At 41.2% G+C, this 22,089-nt stretch overlaps 1 protein-coding gene across 2 annotated transcripts in view; it reads right to left on the bottom strand.

Annotated features, from left to right (window-relative positions):
- The window catches only part of nfatc1 (nuclear factor of activated T cells 1), a 66,204-nt gene that overhangs the window by 31,107 nt on the left and 13,008 nt on the right, over positions 1–22,089 (bottom strand). For both annotated transcript variants that reach the window (XM_072675366.1, XM_072675367.1), the window contains exon 6: positions 19,908–20,048. In XM_072675366.1, coding sequence (XP_072531467.1) covers positions 19,908–20,048 — 141 coding nt within the window. The remainder of the gene's footprint in view (positions 1–19,907; positions 20,049–22,089) is intronic.

Genomic DNA, 22,089 nt, shown 5'->3' with positions numbered 1-22,089 from the left:
GTCACAGCAGGGTTTCAGACTGGTTTTGAATAGCTCAGGTTTAAAACAGATGTACAGATGAACTAGCCTTTCGTCCATGTTAGAGGCAACTCATTGCTTTTTGGGCCAAGCCACAGTTGGTCCAAAATGCAGCAGATCAGCAGTTCTTCTACTTACATTTACATTTATGGCATTTAGCTGACGCTCTTATCCAAAGCAACTTACAAGGTTACTCGTATTACAGAGGTGGGCCAATGTAGTGTTAGGAGTCTTGCCCAAGGACTCTTATTGGTGTAGTGCAGCATAGTCACCCAGACCGGAAATCAAACCCCAGTCTCCCACATGGTGTAGTAACTCACTGGCAGGTTGTGGTGTTATCTGTTGCGCCACACCAACCACGTACTGACTGGTACGATAAAGTATGAGCACATTACACCAATATTAGCATCCCTTCATTGTCTTCCATTTCAAAACAGAATTCAGTTACATACTTTGTCAAGAACCTTGAGATCTACTGACCAGCAAGTCAGCTACTTGCTGACTTACCAAATTATTATCTATAGCTGATGTTATATCCATGCTTAAATGACTGGGCTTTTATAAATTGTGATTGTGAAACTGCATACTATAAAAATTAGAGCTCTGCAGATTGGATTGTAACATTTTGAACATGCGAAAAATTTAAAATTGAACTGTAACTTAACCTAAAAAACATTAAGAACTGTAAGTCAAAAACCATTTAAGAGCATTTTTAAGAGCATATCGTGGGAGGTTGTGCATCAGACGTCTCATTTCAGTCATTTTCAACTAGGAGGCCATTTGTCATCCCTCATTAAAGCTTAGCATTAAAGTTTTATTTAACTTCTCTCTGCTGGGACTTCCCACAACACAGGCTTTGCCAGACGAATGCTGTGAGACAAAAAGGCACATTAGAACCTCATTTGCTATTTTTGTCTAGGAGATCACAGCTGAGAAGTTTTGAATCGGGGGAAAAAAAAAGGAATGAGAAAACCACCGCACAATAGTGCCCATAAAGCACTGCTGTGTCAGAGAACAAGAGGGAAAGAGCAAAAGAATTATTGAGCAGAACAAAAGAGTACGCCTTGACTTTTCCATTGACAGCCCATAGTAATATTTTCATATAATTACACATCACTACCATAGATTTCACTCAGATGTTGCCCCTGGGTTCAATCTGAAAGAGACTAGAAAGGAAACTGGTTTCCATTGTACTTTTCATGCCTAGACAGATGTGCTCAGGTGGATTTGGAAACTGTAACCTTGCACTTTTTAAAGTAATGGCTCAGATTCTTAGATGGTCCGTGGCTTGGAGGTGCATATTGCTGAGGCAAAGCGATGTAACTGGTGTAAAACTGGTGCAACTGGTGTAAAACCCTAACAATATCTGAAGGTCCTTTAAACTCAAACATCTCATTCAACCATTTGAAAGCTGCCCTAACAAAACAAATTGCACGTACTTCCACGCTACCTTTATAACTGGATGCCCTGTTGTTGGAAGGTCAGTTTCTGAAGCTCCTTTTCTTCTTTTTTACTGATTGGTTTACTGGTTGGTAGTGTAGACGTCAGTGCGGACGTCTTGTAGATGCTCAACTAAACATCTATTTAATGCAACTGGAATCCATGTTGAATGTAAATGACTGACTACTGAATTAAATCCTACAAATAACCCTAAACCCTTAAGTAAACCCTTAAGCTTACCCTTTTTAAGGTTTAGGTTTAGGGTTAAACTTAAGGTTTGTTTGAAGGTTAAAGCCACAGTTGGGGTTTAATGCAAGGTTAAGGTTAAGGCCGGGGTTAGGGTTAGGTTTAGGGTTTGATGCAAGGTTAAGGTTAAGGTCAGGGTTAGGTTTAGGGTTTGATGCAAGGTTAAGGTTAAGGTCAGGGTTAGGGTTAGGTTTAGGGTTTGATGCAAGGTTAAGGTTAAGATTAGGGTTAGGTGTAGGGTTACATTCCACAGAGAATCATTTACATTCAGCTTGGAGTTCTGTTGTATTTAATAGACATTCAGATGAATGTTAGTTGAATGTGAGGTGAGCATCTACGAGGCATCTATGGACCATCCAAGTAAACTGTTACCCAAACCGCCTTCCTCGTTGCAGACCTGGGCAGCACATGCCGCCATACCAATTAGAGTACTGGGCAAGACTGAAGACTAAGGCTACATTTGCGTACCTGTGTAAGTCCCTCTGGATAAGAACACAATAAAACTAAAGGTACAGGTAATCAAACAGGACAGAGTGTGCGTGTAAGCCAGAGTCAAAAATGTATGGAATGGGGAAAGTGGAAAAAAGCACATAGAGTTCCAACATGGATGTCCATATTCCAGTTATTAGGTGGTAAAAGGGCTGCAGTTGCTGGGACAATGTGCTGATCTATCATCTTGGTTGTTGCCATTCCAACACTAGAGATTCATGTGATTTCCTGTGTGTGGCAGCGGTAAATCATGTTGGTTGTGCACGATATAATGCAAAGGTATTGACAATGAACGGTCAGTAAAATGTGTGGTATGTTCTGATTCCTGATTGATTATATGAAATGATAGTTAAGATTAATAAGATAAATCAACAAGACAGTTTGCATTTAATAATTTAAACTTGAACACTTCTGTATCTCAAGACTGAATGCACTATAGTTCCTGTAGTTACTGAATTATAAGCCTTAGGACGTAACAAGTCTGGGATCTAAAGGGGTTAAAAGTATCACTGCTAAAAGGACAAGATCCTTGAGGAACTTTTGGAGGTTCTTCAGTTTGAACCTATGGCATAACCTCTTATGGTGCTTTAAGGAAACTTTAAGAAAAGGTTTTTAGATTAAGAAGGTTCATCATTCTTCATTTCTTAAAGGCCTCTTAAAGCACTTTAGGAGGTTCCTCCACCGTTTCAAATAGAAGAACCTCCAACAGATCCTTGAAGCCCTTTAAACAGTGAGAAGTAGCTGGCTATGTTTTTGCCATTAAAGGGTTTAAAGGCAAATTCAAGTGGAGATATCGTGCAGATTGCTTCATCAGATCTGTGACACATCAATGGATATCCAAGACGGTATAAATGACTCAAGATTATATTGAGCATTGTGCATTTGATTGCCACAGAGGTGGGGGGTTTCCATGGTTAGGAGTTCCTCAGCCAACCAGATGTATTATTCAGACATTAAATTTCATGGCTATTTTGACAGCGTTTTAAGGAGTAAGGTTAGATGTTACGCTGGGGTTTAGTGGGCAGACACTGAGGAGGGCATCGGTCTGAGGTAGGAGGAGGCTGTGATGTGGCAGCCGCTGAAGCCAGCACTCTTTTATGAAAGCTGGAAGCAGAGACAGCTCTTCGTCTCTCCCCTTTCTCTCTCTCTCACTCTCTCTGTTTCTCTCCTTCTCTTCGCCATAGAACCTCTGCCAGCAGGGAAACATTAGAGCTCTGAGCCGGACTGCCAGAAGTAAACATGTTTTTTAGATCTCCCCTCCCGCTTGCCTTTTATCCTCAGACCTTGCTGAAGGACTCTCTATCTCGGTCATTTTGCTCCACTCTTTCAGGCGCACTCATTCCCTTTTCCATCATCTCTTCATCAGAGGTGAAGCTAGAGGGCAAGCAAACCAAGCAATTTCTTGAGGCCTACAGTCAACAGGGCCCTCCAGGCAAAGGAACTCAAGTTGAGTATGTTGGCCAACTCTCAAATTCACATGAGGCCACAAACTGGCTTCAAAACAGAGTATGACAAAGATCTCTATGCTGCAAATGATCAACTGCAAATGATCATGACAGTGCAAGCTAAATCAGGGCATGGAGATAATATGCCATGACAAACTCTAACGTGAAGATAGCTATCTAGATATCCAGAGCGACTGACATTTGAATCAAGTAGGCGAATGCAGCGTTAGGAGTCTTATTGGTGTACCATTGTGTGGTTGCCTGGTCGGGGAACCGAACCTCAGTCTGCTATGGGGTGGGCAGTGTTAAAAACATTAGGAAGCTCCTACTATAGTGCAAAGTTAGTCGGCTAGCCAAGGGTATCATGATTCAGTTTAACAACTTGTGTGAGGAGAAGAAAAATGTTCAAAAACTTAATCAGGTACAGAAGCAGCTTTACTCTCCAGACCATTGTGAAGCTATAACGTTAGCTAGCTAGCTGTTTTCATTTGTTTGTTTGAGGTTTGTTTGAGGATTCACTGTCGTAGGACACATATACATTTATTTATTGAGATAAAAAACACAATGTTTCATTAGATCTATCGTCGTGGTTGTTGCCATTCCAACACCAGAGAAGTGTAAGTTTCCTGATTACTGATTGGCTGCATAAAAGGGTAGTTAATATAGGTGGTAAATTGTACACCTGTTAGCATCTCATGTACACACGAGAATCATGCTATTCATTAATGTATTACACATTTGGGATCTAAAGGGCTCTAATGTGAACAGGTCAGACAGAATAACATCAGCACCCTCATGACTATTATGATGCTAGAACGTTAGCTAGCTAAAATGCTGTAATTTTATTCATTTCTGAGATAACCACATGCGTTTATAACAGTCATAAGACGAGCAGAATGTAAATTAGGTTCACACAATGTATGTTTCGTTGTTAGCTATGTAGCTAATTCTCGACTTGTAAGCTTTGATGCTTGCATATGCTGGTATTTTGACAATTTTACAGCTTTGCTGGACTCTACACACCATTCTGCATATTTGTAGACATGTGTGACTGTGCAGTGTAACGTGTTTCGTGTCTTTGCAACCAGAGATTCCCTCCTAAGTAAATTATCATTGTTACTACCAGGACATGAAGGGTACTTGCTGGGGAGCTCTATATGAGCTTCTTTGTTTTTTTTGCTTTTTATTTTTGGCTAAGCACTCCAAGAAATGCCACTGCTCTTCATGTCCTCTCTGTCTTGCCCTTGCCTATCACTCTCTCTCCAGACCGTCTTTTTTTTTTTTTTTCCAAAAAACAGCAGCCAAAGCTTAAATTGGGCAATTTCTTGGGGATTTGCTGTCTGTGAAAGTGCTCCTCTGGACTAAAGTGTTTCAGGTTATTATTTAGGTTTTCCTCTGGGCCAGAGGAGCTGGAAGAGGGCCTTGTGAGTGAGATACCTGCACCTGTCTGTTTCATAAAAGAACACTGTGTTCTTTGGTGGACCCAATCATCTTTACTGGGCCAACTCCAAGTCATCTTACCCCGCCCCCCTTAACTCAGGACTCAGGAATACAGCTTAACTTAACTGGCTGAACTAATTCAAACCATACCAAGAGAGTCAGTTTGACTCCGGACCTTCTACTAGCTTAAATAGTAGTGGCTTCTCAACCCAACAGTTAAAGTCAGGTAAATACATTTATTGGAATTGTACTTAGACACATGCAATTCTTGAAAACACTTATCCAATGCATATCCAAGCTTAGAAAGACAGCCCACTATTCTCCACTGCCCTGTTGCCAATACTCCCACAATTGCTTTCTCTAATCCAAAGGGACCTTCACTGGTACAGAGTGGTATTCTTGTCTGGGTGGTCAACTGAACACTGGTCTGCCATGTGGAGGTCAGTGGTATTTAGTAAATCCAGTGTTTCTACGCTATATGTCCAAATGTTTATGGACACCCCTTCTAATGAATTTATTTAGTGTGCAAATGCACACACACACACACACATCCTGTCTAGTCCCAGTACAGAATTACTGCCAATGAGATAGAATTCTCTGGAGCAGAACCTATTGGCACCATGCCTAATTCCAGGCATGGTCTAGATGGTTATTAAGCCCCCTAGTGTTGAGCTTTGGAGCAGTGGAAGAACTGTGTTCTCTGGAATGATGGATGGTGCTCCATCCAATTACTTTTGAGATGAGTTGAGGAGTTGGGGATGAGGTAGGGTGGTGATCATCCAACATTCTGACCCCTTGCTCCTGTTCTTGCCGCTCAATGCAATCAAATCCTCACAGCAATTGTTCATAATCTAGTAGTAACCCTTCCCTGGACAATAGAGACAGTTACTCCAACAAAAACAGGATGAACTTGTTGAGAAGTAGTTTGAATAGAAGGTGTCCCAATACTTTTGTCCCTTTGGTATATATAGGACTAAGACAACTTGAAGAACCCTTTGGTTGTTTAAATGCTTTCTCACCATTCAAAGGTGAAAGGGTTCTTCGAAAATTATACTGGGCACCAAAGATGGGGTTCCATTACTATTCAAGGTCAAAGTAACTACAGAACACACCATCAAATGCGCCAACTAGTCTCTTCACAACTCTGGTGGTCACTCAGTACCTCTCAAACACTTCTTTCTCTATTGTGTGAGAACCGTAAGGGTGGTTGAAGCACATCTGGTTGGGTGAGCACACTATGTCCAACCATAATTACATAAAATTCATGAACTCATGAAACTTGTAAAAGATCTAATAAAAGGTCTCACCAGAACCATGTGTCATCCAAAGCCTAAACAACCTCCACAGCTATGATGCTTCAGCGTCCTCAGGCAAGGCTGATTCACTATGGCATCAAAGGCAATGTCAGCACCTCACAACGTCTTGTACAGCACCTTTTTGTCCTTTTCTGAGAGTATACAGGCCTGCAGTTCAGGACTAACTACAGTATGAGTATGCGCTACGTGTCCAAACGTTTGTGGACACCTTCCTTCAAAATCAAGGGTATTACCTGGGTAAATAAGTTGGTCCTGCCTTTTTTTGCAGTCGCAGCTTCCACTATTCCAGGAAGGCTTTCCAATAGATATTGAAACACTGCTGCGAGGATTTGACTGTGTTCAGCCACAAGAGCATTAGTGACGTCCTGATGAGGTACTGAGGTTGTGTGATTAGTTCTGAAGCACAAATACCATTCGAAACTAATTGCAAAGGTTGCCCAAGGTTTGTGAGGCTTTATATACCCATAGATGATGCCTAGCGTTGGACACGGTGACCTTGGACATGATTGGACCTTCAGAGTATCCCATTCTATTGGCAGTTTAATCAGACATTATGCAAGATATGGCATTATGCAACACCTCTGTTGGCAATGGGTGCTTATTAAGTGATTGAATCCTTTTGGACATATAACATACACTAAATGGACAAAAGTATTGGGACAACTGTTTATCCATTGTTTCTTCTGAAATCAAGGTCATTATTCTGCTTTTTTTAGAGTAACTGTCTCTACTTCCAGGGAAGGCCTTCCTCTAGATTTTGGAGCATTGCTTAAAGGATTTTGATGTTGACCACCCCACCTCATCCCCAACTCCCAATTTCATCCGAAATGTATTGGATGGATACACAGCTCAATGCTGGGGGGCCTTATACCTGGCATTAAGCATGGTGTCATTCATGTTCATGTTTATCTGCTCCAGAGAGTCCTATTCTATCGACTGTACTTCTCTACAGGGACTAGACAAGCTGTTTGTGTGCATTTTCACTTCTGTGTCAACCATGGGTGCAACTTAAAGTAGCTGAATGCATTCATTAGAAGGGGTGTCCACAAATATTTGGGCACTTACTTTATAAATCATCCAATAAACCCTAAAGGGCTCCCCGAAACCACGTCTCTTTCAAAGCTTCAGCAAACCCCATAGCTATGGTCTTTTAGAGTCCTTGGTCGTCCCCTTAACTAACTCTAATTCAGAACAGCATCACAAGGCTGCTCCTGGATCGGCTCTGCCTTGCCAGACTTCTCCCACAAACTGCTTTGGCTTGCAGAATCAAAAGGCCCCTTGTGCTGCTGATTAGGGTGGGCCACAGAGAAAGCCCAGTGCCCCAGGCAGGCGGGCAGCAGGGGCGGGGCACACCCAGCACCAAACACACTCTGTCCAAGTGTCGTACAGTAAACACACACAGATGCTGCGCTTGCTCACTGCGTGGCTCTGAATGGAGCCAATTATCCTCTGAAAGCAAGCAGCAGACCTCCCTCTGTCAAGTGTAGGGGAGTTTGTGAAAGGCGGGTGGGGTGGGGGGGTGTAGAAAGAGAAAGAGCAAAAGAGACATAGAAACAGGCAAGAGAGAGAGAGAGGGAAGTGGAAAGAGACAGAAAGAAAGAAAGACACAAATAAAGAATGGCAGAAAGGAAGAGGAAAATAAAGAGAATAAAGAGTCAAAAGAAAGAAATCAAAAGGAAAGAGAGAAATACAAAGAAAAAGGAAGATGAAGAAAAAGATTAAAGATGAAAGACAGAAAGAGGGAAAGGAAGAAAGAAAGAAAGAAAGAAAGAAAGATAAAAACAAACAAACAAATAAAGAAAGAAAGAAAGAAAGATAAAAAGAAAGAAATAAAGAAACAAACAAAAAACAAAGAAAGAAAGAAAGAAAGAAAATAAACAAATAAAGAAAGAAAGAAAGAAAGAAACAAACAAACAAATAAAGAAAGAAAGATAAAAACAAAGAAAGAAAATTAAAGAGAAAAAAGAAAGAAAGAAAGAAAAAAACAAACAAACAAATAAATAAAGAAAATAAACAAAAAGAAAGAAAGAAAGAAAGAAAAAGAAAGAAAGAAAGAAAGAAAGAAAAAGAAAGAAAGAAAGAAAGAAAGAAAAAAAGAAAAAGAAAGAAAGAAAAAGAAAGAAAGAAAGAGAAACAAGTATAATAATAATAATGAGAATAATAAAGAGAAAGAAAAAAATAAAGAAAGAAAGAAAAGGACATAAAAGAAACAAAGACAGTAAATAAAAAGAAAAACAGAATGAAGAGAAAAAATAAAACAGCATAAAGCAATTCAGACAAAGAGAGAGAGACAGATTCAGAAAGTCAGAGAAAGAGAGGGAGAGACAAAGTCAGATAAAGGAAAAGACAGAGACAGAGAGAGAGACAGAGACAGAGAGACAGATGCAGGCCAAGGCAGACAACAGAGAGAAAATAACTGGAGAGACAGGCAAAGAAAGGCAGAATCGAGAAACAGACATACAGAGAAAAGAGAGAGAGAGACAAAGGGAGAGAGAGGCAGGCTGAGTGCAGGCTGGGATGGCCCTAATTGCAGCTGGTTCCGAGCGCCAGTTTTCCAGCGCACTGATGAGGTGCAGCTGTGGACACTCTCTACAGAGTGAAGCCTATTCCTCTATCTGCCACTTCCAAACCCTGCAGTGTGCTCTCTCCTTCATGGTTGATCTTTAAATAAAAAAAAGGTGCAGTTGTCGCCCGCTTGCCGATGGGTACGATTTGTTTATGGATGTGGGATATCCTATTGTTGGGCTGTTACAGACCTGAGGGTACAGTGAAGTGATTATGACGGAGTTGTGTCTGTAAGTGGTTTGTTTGTGAAAACAGGCCATTGTTTGAGGAGGTGTCAGGGGACGGACGAACGTCAGGCCTGTTAAGTGGAGGCCATTGTTTCCTGGTGTGGAAAGGGAGTCCCACTGATGGCTATTCATCCTTTTTCAGCCAGCCTCTCTCACTGAATGCACTTCACACCTACACATAAACTCTCTCAACTCTCTCCCAACCAATCTCCAAGGCCATGTTGTGGGGCTGTCAATATCCATTAAATGGGTAGTTGAATGATTATTTGGATCATTAGTTGAGTAATAATGGCTATAACACAAGGCCTGGCTATAAAAGTGGCCTTTGACTGATCCCCTAACACTTTATCAAAACTGCAACTGTACTGTAAAATAACACCCTGAAAATCATTCCGATGAGACACTGACTGAAATAGGAAGAATAGCTTCTCTATCATTGCCTAACTAACCTGGAATGCTGGCAACTGCACCATGTAAGTTTGAAGGAGCTGCATGAGACCTCTCGCGAGTACTGTGTAATGCCTTATGGTACACGCCTCACACCAACACTATGAATCTTCAGCTAGCTACAAGTAGATGGGCAAGATGGGCATCATTGCAAAGGATGTAAAGACATCCAAGAAGATGCTTTCAGAGAAAAAAGTGAGGAAAAGGAGAGAGTGACCGAGCAAGACACTGAACATGTGGGAATCTCTGACTATTTTTTACTCATTGGTAAAAGTAAAAAATGAGAAAAATGGAGATACACAGTTCTTGGGTCATGGCAACGATATATAGCTAAAAAGAAAGAAAAGAAAAGGCCCTAAAATGGACCCTTGCGGAACCCCAGATGTATTACCTAATGTTACATGAAAAAGTCCTATATTTAATATGAGATAAATCAACTAAGAGCCAAACTCTTGACTTCAAAACAGTGTTCCAAACACTCCCTTAATTTAAAAGTATATAAAATTACTATATGCCCCACAAAATACATCTAAATTAATCTGTCCATCCATTTTTTATTACAAAAATTCAGAAACTCTTTTTAATATCCTTTCATTTGGCATGCATGAACAAGCCTTAACTATGCTAAACTGTGGCTAACGCTTCACATATGTCCGTGCAACTTGATATTGAGTGTTCATACTTCACCGCATCGCCTCTTCCAAGAGCTTTCTGGGGGTTTCCCCTGTCTTGGTTATTTTATATCGTTTAGGTGTAACTAAAGCCATCGACGGGCAGAGTGCCCTTCAGATTAGCCGTGAAGAATTCAATCTGGAGAGTCGAGTCGTGGCAGACAGAAGCAAAAGCCAAGATCAACCTGAACTGTCTGAGCCTGCTCTCCTCCTAGACCTATACCTGGACTGACTGCACTGATGGATGCTGACTCACGCACCCAGAAATGCACACACACACACACATAATCAAGCAAGCAAGCAAACACACACACATACACACAGGCATACAAGCCTGGACCATGGCTACTGTAAAATTCCTAACAGAGGCTGACATACACACGTAGACAAAGACACTTACCAAATACTGAATAGAATTTTGCTAAATATACCATACGCTTACACACATAGCAACCAAACACGCATGAATTAGTATCTGAGTGAGTATCTGTGTAGTTTCTTAAACAGAATAGTTATTCCAAGTTAGCTTTGAGTATACACAACCACTTTTGCAGAGGCTAGGAAGTCCATCTTCCTTTGTACATTCGAAAAATAAACCTTTTAGTTGTATTTGTTAGCAAACATTGCTAATTCTACTCTAATTAGCAAGAATTTTATATTGTATTGTACTGTACTGTACTGTACTGTATTATATTGTACTATGCTGTATTATCCTGTGGTGTACTAGATTGTATCATACTGTCATTTTTAATTGCACTGGATCATCTTAAAGTAGCTAAATTCAGAAAATAAAATATGGTGTCTGGATACTTTGGGAAATATACTGTAGGTGTTCATCCCAATTCTGCTTAGCAACATCTTCCTTTTTAAAGAGCAAAGCCGATTCTCTCAGATCTATTCAATTCAGTTTGCTTTCCCAATTATTGGTGTTGCGAATGAAAGTGTCAAGTAAAACAATCCACATTTAATTTCCAATTTATTTCATCAGGCTTTGCAACCAGCAAGCTGTAGGGTGTGGTCCAAAAGTCTGAAACCACAAAAAAAGGTTGTGTTCACATAACCTGGCTAAAGTAATTTAAATCTGATTTTTTCCCCCTAATGTGAGACAGATATGATTTTTTCAGAACTGTGTGGACATGTCGAATCGGATCTTTCTTAAATCAGATGTCATTGAGTCAGTTCCATGTGAATGGTCAAGACAGATTTTGTGAATCTTTTGGCCTGTACGCGTGCTTAACACTCTTGTGATGAAAGCCAAAGTCGATTTACTCTGCAGCCATCTTTGGAAGGCCACTGGGCAGTTATTTCCAGTCACACAAGACCAAAATTCCATCTCTATGAATGGGGAAGATATTAGAATACTCAAAACTGAAGGGATCACCACAATATCATGAAAAATCCCTAACCCCAACCGTTACCCGCACCTAATACTTGGGTTACACATAGGGCCCTACTCTAATCACCCACTAGATTACACCCTATTCACAAGGGTTATCAGCTCGGCACTTCCCGTCAGTCCTTCGCTGGGTTAAGCCCACCTCAACCACCAAATACTTTACACTTAATTAACCTCACCTCTACTTATCCACAACTACTAACTAGATCTCTCAGCTATGTCTTACAATTCCTTCATGGCTGCCTTCAGTATGACAGACTTTGCAAATCTGCATACCTAAACCTTTCCTTTCATAAGCCCCATCAGTTTCATCTTCAAATGGCACTGCTCTTTCAAATGGACTCCACTGCACTCCAGTAGCTCCCTAAATTCAACCACATAAATAATATGCATTTTATTAGTAAACAAAGGCTTCTTTTAAGCGGTTTTCAATAAAGGAACGTTCAAGTACTTCAGCTGCTGGACAGCCAGTGAAAGATCCAACGGGTCCAGATGTAAAAGCACTCCTCCCTCATGAGGGAGTTTCTTTGTTTCTGCCTATCCCCCCCCCCCCACCCACCTTCTGCTAGGAATCCCCACTGATCCGTAATACACCCTCCCACACACTCACTCACACACATATACTCACCCATGCTTTCTCCTATCAACGGAAAAAGGCCGTGAGCTACCTTAGATGTCGGCCTTGGCTCCACAGAAAGAGAATCCAAACACCATTAAGTTCTGTTATTACACATTTACATACAAAATCAACAGATTGCTGGGCCAGCAAGTTTAAGAGCCATCCAACATAATCAGCACCGTTAGCCGTGCCGGAGCAGCGGCTAAGAGAGACGTGCAGTTGAGTAAATGCTACACTCTGGGCCTTATCGCGACCATCAGCGTAGGCCGAATAAAAAAAGAACAGAGGAACGACTGGGGATCTGATTGCACCTCTGATGTCTAAGGGCATAGAAGCCAGACAGCAATCTTCACAAAGTCACACACTCTGCAACCGCAGATGACTGCACTGCTGATGCTATCTTAACTCTACATGATGGCTGAAAGCAGAATGTGCAGAGCGCAAGTCACGCTTTGAATTATGACCCTTGGAAGCACTTTCTCTCAAGTGAGCGTTTTTAGCCATGCCATTTGATTTCCTCAAAGCAAACGCTGCGCTCGGTGACAACATGGTAGCTGCAATCAGTCAGACTCCCAATTACTTTTGCTCACGTCCAAGTACTGCTGTTATGTCTAGTTCTCTCTCCATATAAACAATCTACCAGGAGCTGACTGCATTCTCTTCAAAGGGGACCATTCTCTAACTTCACTAAAACGAACTCTGATGGATTTATCGTCAGCCATCAGGAGAAAAAGAAACACCCTGTCATTATTAATCCATAGGGCTGGGAGTCTATTCCAAAAAGAGTTGATTCCTCAGTTCTAGAAGTTTGGTAATCAGGAGCTGACTCCAAAGCTTTGCACTGAAAAATGTGGCAAAATGTTACAGAAAAACATTTGCAACAATAAAGTGTCCTACAGTGTTTAGCTACACTCTTAAAAACTTGCTAGTTAAAACCCCAGGTCATGCTGCTTGCCATCGGAAGCTGGAGCCTGAAAGAGCACAAGTGGCTATGCTCTCTCGGGATGGCCAGCACAGACGTCCGTTAGCTGATGTATTAGGGCTGAAGATGCGGCATTCACCCCTAAAGATGAGAACCCTTTACCAACTGTGAAGCATGGTGGTGGTAGCATCATGCCCTGGGGCTGTTTTTAGCCAATGGAACTGGTGGTACATTGTACAAAGTGGTTGGAGCACTAAAAAAGGTGGACTACCTCAGGCATGTGAAACATGGACACAATTGGGTGTTCCAACTAGACAATGACTTCATCAGAGCTGGTTGTTGACAAACCAGGCTAATCAGGTTTGACAATGGACATCCCAATTTTCTGGCCGTCAGAACAATGTGGGTTGTGCTAAAAACCAAAAAACCAACGTGCCTGTGCCAGGAAACCCATAAATTAGACTGAAATCTACCAGTTCTCCTCAGAAGAGGTCAAATATGCAAACATATTGACAAATATGCGACCTATATGGTCGGCCCAATTGGGATCCAGAAATGTTGTCCATGGGTTTCTTGTTGGCCCCACATTCAGAAGCCCACCAGATTCCCACCAGGGTCAGTGATGAGACCAGGAAGGGTTAACCATGGGGGCCTAAATAAGACCCATGTGAGATTAAGGTAGGCTGTAACAATTGGGCCCATTTGGGAAGCCAACAGGGTTCAAATAACAACACATGTACAAACCCAGCAGAGCCCATGCCCACCTGGAACCCACTTAGCCCACGTTCCACCCATGTGAGGTCCACAAGCTTGATGGCTGGGGTTTTGAGTACCAAACCCAATTGCAATGCCATTCACGTCCAATTTGAGTGTGTGCAAACGTCCAACAACAACTACTTTAGCTAAATATGCTTGTCTGATTTTCACCCTCCCTGCTTCTTCTTGCAATCTCTAAATCCTCTCTGAGAGATACGCATATTGGATGTTTGATGTGCAGCTGGAAGAGCAATGCAGGGTGTCACGTTGCCCACACAGCGGAGAGAGAGAGAGAGAGAGAGTGAGAGACAGAAAGAAAGAATAAGAGGGAGGTGGAGAGACAGAGAGATTCCCCGAGTATGAGTCAGACTGTAGGAGTCCCCTTTTCACTCTCCTTCCCTCAAAGCACACAAACAATCCCTCCCCTCCGAGCTTCGTGCTGTGCTCTGTCCGTGGCGCCCACTCGCTCTTATCTTTCTCTTTCCATTACCTTTAGCAGATGTGACCTGCTCATCTACTTTAAGCTGTTTCTCACAGTGCCATTTAAAAAAATACATACATGCACTATATGTCCAAAAGTTTATGGACATCTACTCATCCCACGTTCCTTCTGAAATTAAGGGTATCAATAGGGAGTTGGCCTCTTCTTTTCTGCAACTTCTTATTTTGGGAATGCTTTAAACTAGATGATGGAACATTGCTAGGAACGTCTGATTGCATTCAGCCACAAGAGCATTAGGGAGGTAAGGTTCTGATGGGATGGTGGACGATTTGGTTTTGGGTCACAATCTGCACTTCAACTCAGCCCAAAGTTACTGGATAAAGCTCTATCATTCCAGAGAATGCAGTCCCGCTGCTCAGCAGCCTAATGCTGAAGGTCTTTATACCACTGGGCATGGTGATGCCATTAGGCTGCACCAGAGCTCCCCACGTTACTGGCAGCGGACTGGATAATGGAGATTATATATAATATGTCTGCACATTTGAGTTATCATGGTTCTACACTGAACCACCGCCTTTATAAAAGAACCCTTAAAGAATCTGTTTTGAAGAGTGTACCTGAACTTCTGATGGCTTCAAAAGCAAAAACATCAGCAGGAGGGAGAGGACGAGAGAGAAAGAAAGAAAAAGAGAGAGAGAGAGAGCACTAGCTGCCGTGGTTGATGCTGGTGGGCTGGCATAGGGGAGTTTCCATGTGAGGATTGCCCAAGAATCCACAGCTAGTGCCAGACGTGGGGAAACCCTCTTCACAAAAACAAGAACACACACCCTTCCTCCAGCCAGCCATAGCTATGCCTGTACACGTTTCTTTTCACACAATGTCAGCACAATGTGGGGTCATGTTTATTATATATATGGAAGCACCAGGGGAGGATTGTCTATTTGTTTAATTAGGCACTGCTTAATAACAATAAAAGTGCCCTCCCACCCACTTATACATTATACTCATATATCTTTACCCCTCTTAGGGCTTAATGCTCTGCCCAGAAGCCCAGGATTTACAGATTCCATCCAAAACATTATTAAACCTTCATTACAGTAAACCAGGAGAGCTGCTGGTGGAACCGGATAAATCCATACAGTGACTGGAGCTCAGAGAAGTCAGGAACCAAACCTGTGCAACTTTACTGGCAAACAACACAAAAGTCTTCTTACTTTTCACTGTATTTATGTTTATCTCTATCTGTTCTAAAAGGGTGTTACATAGGGTTTACTGGCAGAAGCACTCGTGTAATCAGAATTTTCTAAAGCCCCATCAACAAGTATCTGGATTATTTTAATAAATGGAGGAGACGATGGTCTACACTCAGCACTAGATTAATCCTGGTCCTGGAGATCTACCACCTTGCAGAGTTTAGCTCAACCCCGAATCTAATGCACCTGATCCAGATAATGAAGGCCTTCAGGAGCAACTAAACATTAGCGTCAGTTGTGTTGGATCTGAACTCTTCAGGGTGGTAGATCTCCAGGACCAGAATTGAGCAGCCCTGCACTATTGAATGTAACCCTGCACCCTAATCCTAACCTCACCCTTTTAGGATTAGATTTAAGGTTTAGGTTAAGGTTAGGGTTAGGGTATGGGGTTGAATCAAGGTTAGGGTTAGGTTTTAAAGTTGATTCCAGGGTAAGGTTAAGGTTAGGGTTAGAATTAAATGTTAAGGTTAAGGTTAGGGTTAGGATTTAGGATTGATTTCAGAGTAAGGCTAAGTTTAGGGTTAGGGTTAGATTTAAATGTTAAGGTCAGGGTTAGGTTTAGGATTAGATTTAAAGGTTAGGTTAAGGTTAGAGTTAAGATTTAGATTTGATTCCAGGGTATGGTAAAGGTTAGGATTAGGTTTAGGGTTAGATTTAAAGGTTAAGGTTAAGGTTAGAATTAAGATTTAGGGCTGATTCCAGGGTAAGGTAAAGGTTAGGATTAGGATTTAATGTTAGATTTAAAGGTTAGGTTAAGGTGAGAGTTAAGATTTAGGGTTGATTCCAGGGTAAGGTAAAGGTTAGGATTATGTTTAGGGTTAGATTTAAAGGTTAAGGTTAGAATTAAGATTTAGGGCTGATTCCAGGGTAAGGTAAAGGTTAGGATTAGGATTTAAGGTTAGATTTAAAGGTTAGGCTAAGGTGAGAGTTAAGATTTAGGGTTGATTCCAGGGTAAGGTAAAGGTTAGGATTAGGTTTAGGGTTAGATTTAAATGTTAAGGTTAAGGTTAGAGTTAAGATTTAGGGTTGATTTCAGGTACTATATAGAACCTTTTCTCCTTAGAGTGTCACCCTATCCATGTGTAAGAGCGTCATGCGGGTGGTTCTATATTACGTTGATTTTTGAACACTGTAATAAAAACGGGTTCTCTAACTCCAGAACCAGCTCCAAAGGTTTTTTTCACCAATCCAAAGACCTCTCTAACCAGGCAAAAACATATTTAAGCAAAGCCTTTTATAGATATATATGGTTCTACATAGAACTCCTTAAAAAGGTTCCCACTATCGTCCCACTATAAGTCACAGAAATGCCAGTAGTTCTAAATATAAGCATAGGTTCCATACAGTATTGGAAAAATGGTTCTCTGGCTTCTTTTTGCAAGGTTCCTTAAAGAACCATCTCCAATAGTTTTTTTTTCCACCTTTAACCAGGTAAAGAAGCATTTAAACATCCAAATCCGTGTCATCTGAGCTGTCATGGTTCTGTAGACAAGAACCCTTGAGGAACCCTATGTTTTTTAAGATTCCAGGAGTTTCTTGTCTATTTCCTGAAACAGGAAAGCCAAACACTGTAAAAAGATCATAGAAGGGTCTCAGCTGTGCTTTCCCTCCCCACCTTTAACCTTTACAAACTACTGAAACTGTTTGAGCGCTGATTCCCTGAGATTAACATCTCACTGTTCTCTTCAGGTCAAGCAGAACGGTGACTAAAACAGGACGGGGCCCGTGTTGTTCTAGAACACCCCGTCTCGGCGGCCCGCCATGTCCTTGGATCCTCTCTTCACAGGTAGAACAATGGGGGCACTTCCTTACTTCCTTCAGCCTTGTTCTACAGCCTGTAGGATATCCAGCTTGTTTACCCGACTCTGTCTCGTCCTTTCCTGCATGCCCTGCCTTCCGTTTTTCTTTTTTCATCAACTCATCAAGTAAAACACTGTTTGTAAACCTCAGGTATCAACAGCCCGGGGCTACCGCTGCTATTTTCCATGTGGGGGGAAAAAAAGGAAGGAGGGAAAAAATTGCAGGAATAAAGGGAGTGAGAGAGAGAGAGAGAGAGAGACAGAGAGACAGAGAGAGAGAGTGTGGTGAAAAAAAAAATCAAAACAAACGCCCAGGCACTAGGGACAGTGCAGACTGCCACATTCTGTGTTTGTGCTTCATTCCTGGCTTGCACAGGCAATGGAAAGTTCTGGAAATGTAAATCTGTTGGGTTAAAAATACAGCACATTAATGTGCTCCACATGTGGCACTCTGGCAGAGAGAGGGATATTTTGACGGCAGAGAAGGGAGCGAGGGAGGGAGCGAGGGAGGGAGGGAGTGGTCTGAAGGGTTTTCTTTTTGAAGGCGCGCGACAGAGCGTGCAGACACACACACCTACACACACACTGAGTGGACATGCCCTTATACACTTAGTGGATCAGGAGTAGGGCTGCATGATATGGACATGAAATGCTATGTTCGATATGATGACGATATCATAACAGTCTCTGACTGGTTGTGTGGCTAACTCATCTAATGAACCTCCCCTTTAAGCTAAGAGTACAACATTGCAAAAGCTTAATTTACTACTGTGCAGATACTGAAATAGAAATAGTTACTTCCATTGCAACTGCAAACTCACTGCACTGTACTGCAACTGCACTGTACTTATATATATATATATATATATATATATATATATATATATATATATATATGTATATATATATAAACAGTCAGCTGTAAAGAATGATAGTGCCAGGATCTATAATATTATTATACACTTTTATATTATATATTATATATCTAGTACTATGTATTATATACAATATTAAGCTTCTACTGGTGAATTTCACCAGCCAAATTACATTCGTTTCAGTGGGATTAGCGATGAATAGCAATTTCACCTCAGCTGCTTCCGGAGCGAATCAATTTCACATCCGAAACTTTGCATCGGGTTCAACTGTGGTGAGCTTTAGTGCACCTGCTTCAACTACGCTGATGTCTGCAGGCCAGCTCCAAAGACCCAAAACCCAGAGAAATGCTAATTCCTCAGCCAACAGAGAATTGTGCCCCCTAGGATTTCGATTGCTGATGGCAAAGTGGCATGGCTCGGGATTCAAACTCAAGACGAAGCACGTTAGACCGCTGAGCCCTGAACTAGTCCCTGAAAGCTAATGTTAGCCTTTCTCACTGGCTCTAAATAAACCAAAAAAAGGGAAAAGTCAGCACACAGTCAGTCAGAAGACTGTGTTATCATATTTCTGTGATTTTACTGTTAGCCAGCATGCTAATTGCTTAAAGAGCTGGCACAGATATCTCCCACTGTCCCAGCCACAGCAATAATATAACATTTTATCCAAAAACTCTGCACTGAAGTGAGTATGTAATTTTTTGGCACGATTATATTCATGTTTTTTATTCTTTGTGGTAGCAGAGCTGAACAATAGGTTAATAGGTCACCCTTTAGGTTTCCTATTTGATCCAATTTGGTTGTTTCTATTAATTACAAAATTAATTAAATTAAAATCATCAGTATCTATAATCAGACATTCTGGACTGATTTACTTTGTTTGTTGACTATTTTCTAAATGTCAATTTATATTATAATGTGTTTATATTACGAACACGCTGCAGACTTTAAAGTGTTTTACTTTGTCTTACAATAGTCGATACCCGATGCCTGAATCAGGCCTAATGGATCGGGATATCTCTAATAATAATAATGAAATTTTAAATGACTGAAATGAAAAAAACACTAAAGTAAGTGAAATAATAGAAAACAACAAAAGTTAATACTAGTAGGCTAAAACAATCAAGGTATACAGCTATGGCTAAAGTACGGCTAATGGAATATTAGTTTTAAGGTATGTAATCATGTTAATATTGCTCTTAATATGCTCTCAATACTCTAGCTATGAGAATCACTACATTTGATCATGTCACAAAGGCAGGCTAAGGCACCATCAAGAGGAGTCTTCAAGAGCCCAAGAACCTTTATTGGTGGTGTTGTTGGGTGGGTGCTTCTGTTACCCACTACTCCACACCAATCACTGCCCAATAGACTGACTACATATAATGCCCTGCCTCTGGCATTCAGCTCTCGTCCAGCAGACAGCCACGTTGTAGTCCTCCAATCCTTTTCTAGGTGAAGCTAATAGCCTCCATCAAGACATTTTCCATTACTTCAGCCATAACATCCAACCACATTCCTACAGTTCCAAAGAGTTCTCCTACCTTGTGCTTTCTCCACAAACACCACTTTGGAGTCGGGCTGGAAGTTATGTCCACTGAGCACCATCCTCTCACCTCCCGAGGCAGGACAGCTCTCCATGCTCTGTCTGTCCACCAGAGGCAGCTCCTGTGCCGACCGCTGGGCTAACCACACATACACACACAAACACTGAGTTAAAACCTAAAGTGATCTTTCTAAAATGGGTTTAAAAGATCTAAACAAGATGTCACGTCAACTACGTAATGTCTCATACCCTCGGCAAAGCCGAAAAAACACGTCTCCTGCAGCCTAAGCAATATCTGTTCCAAAATAAAAAAGTACTGATTGTAGATTTAATGAGATGAAAATTCAACGGGTTATTTTCCATATTAAATTGTAAATTTTTTGGAACTATAGTGGAAACTTTTGGATTGCCTGAATGATGCATTCAGAGCTTGATGATGTTGTTTTCAACAGCTGGTCTTTGTTAAGCTTGTTTTTGTAAAAGGTCAATAAAACAGTTTTTCTTAATGTTTTTCATAGCCTTCAAATATGACATTATTACACTGTGTTTGTAATGTGGAAATGGCAAGTACAGTGATAAGATGATTAGGGGCGGACAATGCTTTATGGTGATCAGAGGTGGGTACAATAGATTGGTATTTTGGAAGATTTACTCCCAAACTTTCATTAAAATTAAATACACTTTTATGTCCTTGTGCAAGTACACTAAGTTCTACAAAGGGTTCTTTGAGCGATGCCACAGAAGAAGTGTGAAGATGTTTCTTTTACACTGACCTCCTTAAACCTTTAGGTTTTGCCCACATATCTCACACTTCTCTTTTGCACACCCCTTTGTAGCACCTACTTTTCTACTCAATTAAAAATATCTATATTTTAAGACATTCTTAAATTATTGTTACAAATTTTAAAAACCATAAGAGTTTAATTCCTAGATAACATGCCCACAGGGGTCTGTATTGGTAGCCCAACTGAGTTTTCTCCATGGGTTCCATGTTGGTTCCACCATGGTCAGTGATGAGACCAGGAAGGGACCTACACATGGGACCTAGATGAAACCCATGTGAAGTTAAGGTGGGTTGTAACGATGGGGCTCATTTGGGAAGCCCAACTGGGTCCCAGTGAAAACATATGTACAAACCCACTCAGAGCCCATGTCCACATAGAACCCACCTAGCCCACGTTCCACCCATGTTACATCCATCCATGAAAACACAGGACTATTGCTACTCTCCCTAGGAGTGAATGTGCTGTTAACATTACTCCAAGAGTATGAATGGATAACCCTGAAAGAGGCACTCCCTCAGGTTCTTAAGCAATGCAGAAAACCAGGTACTTGCAACTGTATATATTTGGCTCCATATTTTTTAAATAGGTTCTCTTGTACTTTTTATACCCTGGACTAAAAACTCAATATAATATGTATAATATTAAACATTATATCCATATAACTCTACGACATTCTAACTTCTAAAGCTCCAGCTAAAGTAACCAAGGGGGCGAATTCCAGAGTTTACCCAGCCATGGTGCACTTTAAGCACACAAAGCAACTTCTGGGGCTTCAGAACTCCAGAGCAAACCGAGCTATAGTCCGCTTTAGGCCAGCAAAGCATCTTCCTCAGCCCGGTCCAACATCTGGAGTTCCAGAGGCCCAGAAAAAATGCTCCAACCTTACACCCCTGACTGTGATCCTACATTTTTACCATATTGCCCACATCTCCAACCGAATGATCTTCCCAAATTTGAATCTGGTGGTGATATTGAGCTGGCAAGCATACCCTCAACGCATGAAAGCCATGAAAAAAAAATATTAACCTCATTGAAACCTGGCTAGCTCTGGCTTTTCTGATATGTTTCATATTGCTGCTGTTTTCAGTGAGCGACTGGCCAAGTACCAGCAATCCTTCTTATTTTATGAGCTGTGCTTTTAGTACTGTATAATGATCCCTCTCATTTACCTCATAGTATATGACAGCTTCTGGCAAACCTCAGCGCCAGAAACTGCCTTTCGTGAACGAAAATGTGCGATAAGCTTTCATCCAGTGGTCATGAAAGTTACACTCTAGAGCTGAAGAAATGAGCAGGCTAAAAATTCACTAACTATTTTTGACAGTATCACTATAAATTTAAAGACACTGACTTACTTTGCTTTATTGTAATGGGTAGGAGGACGTAGTGGAAGAT

Source organism: Salminus brasiliensis, chromosome 3 (genome assembly GCF_030463535.1).
Source record: "Salminus brasiliensis chromosome 3, fSalBra1.hap2, whole genome shotgun sequence".
Taxonomy (NCBI): Eukaryota; Metazoa; Chordata; class Actinopteri; order Characiformes; family Bryconidae; genus Salminus; species Salminus brasiliensis.
Note: the sequence above shows the minus strand (reverse complement) of the source record. Positions and strands in the feature narration are given on the sequence as shown.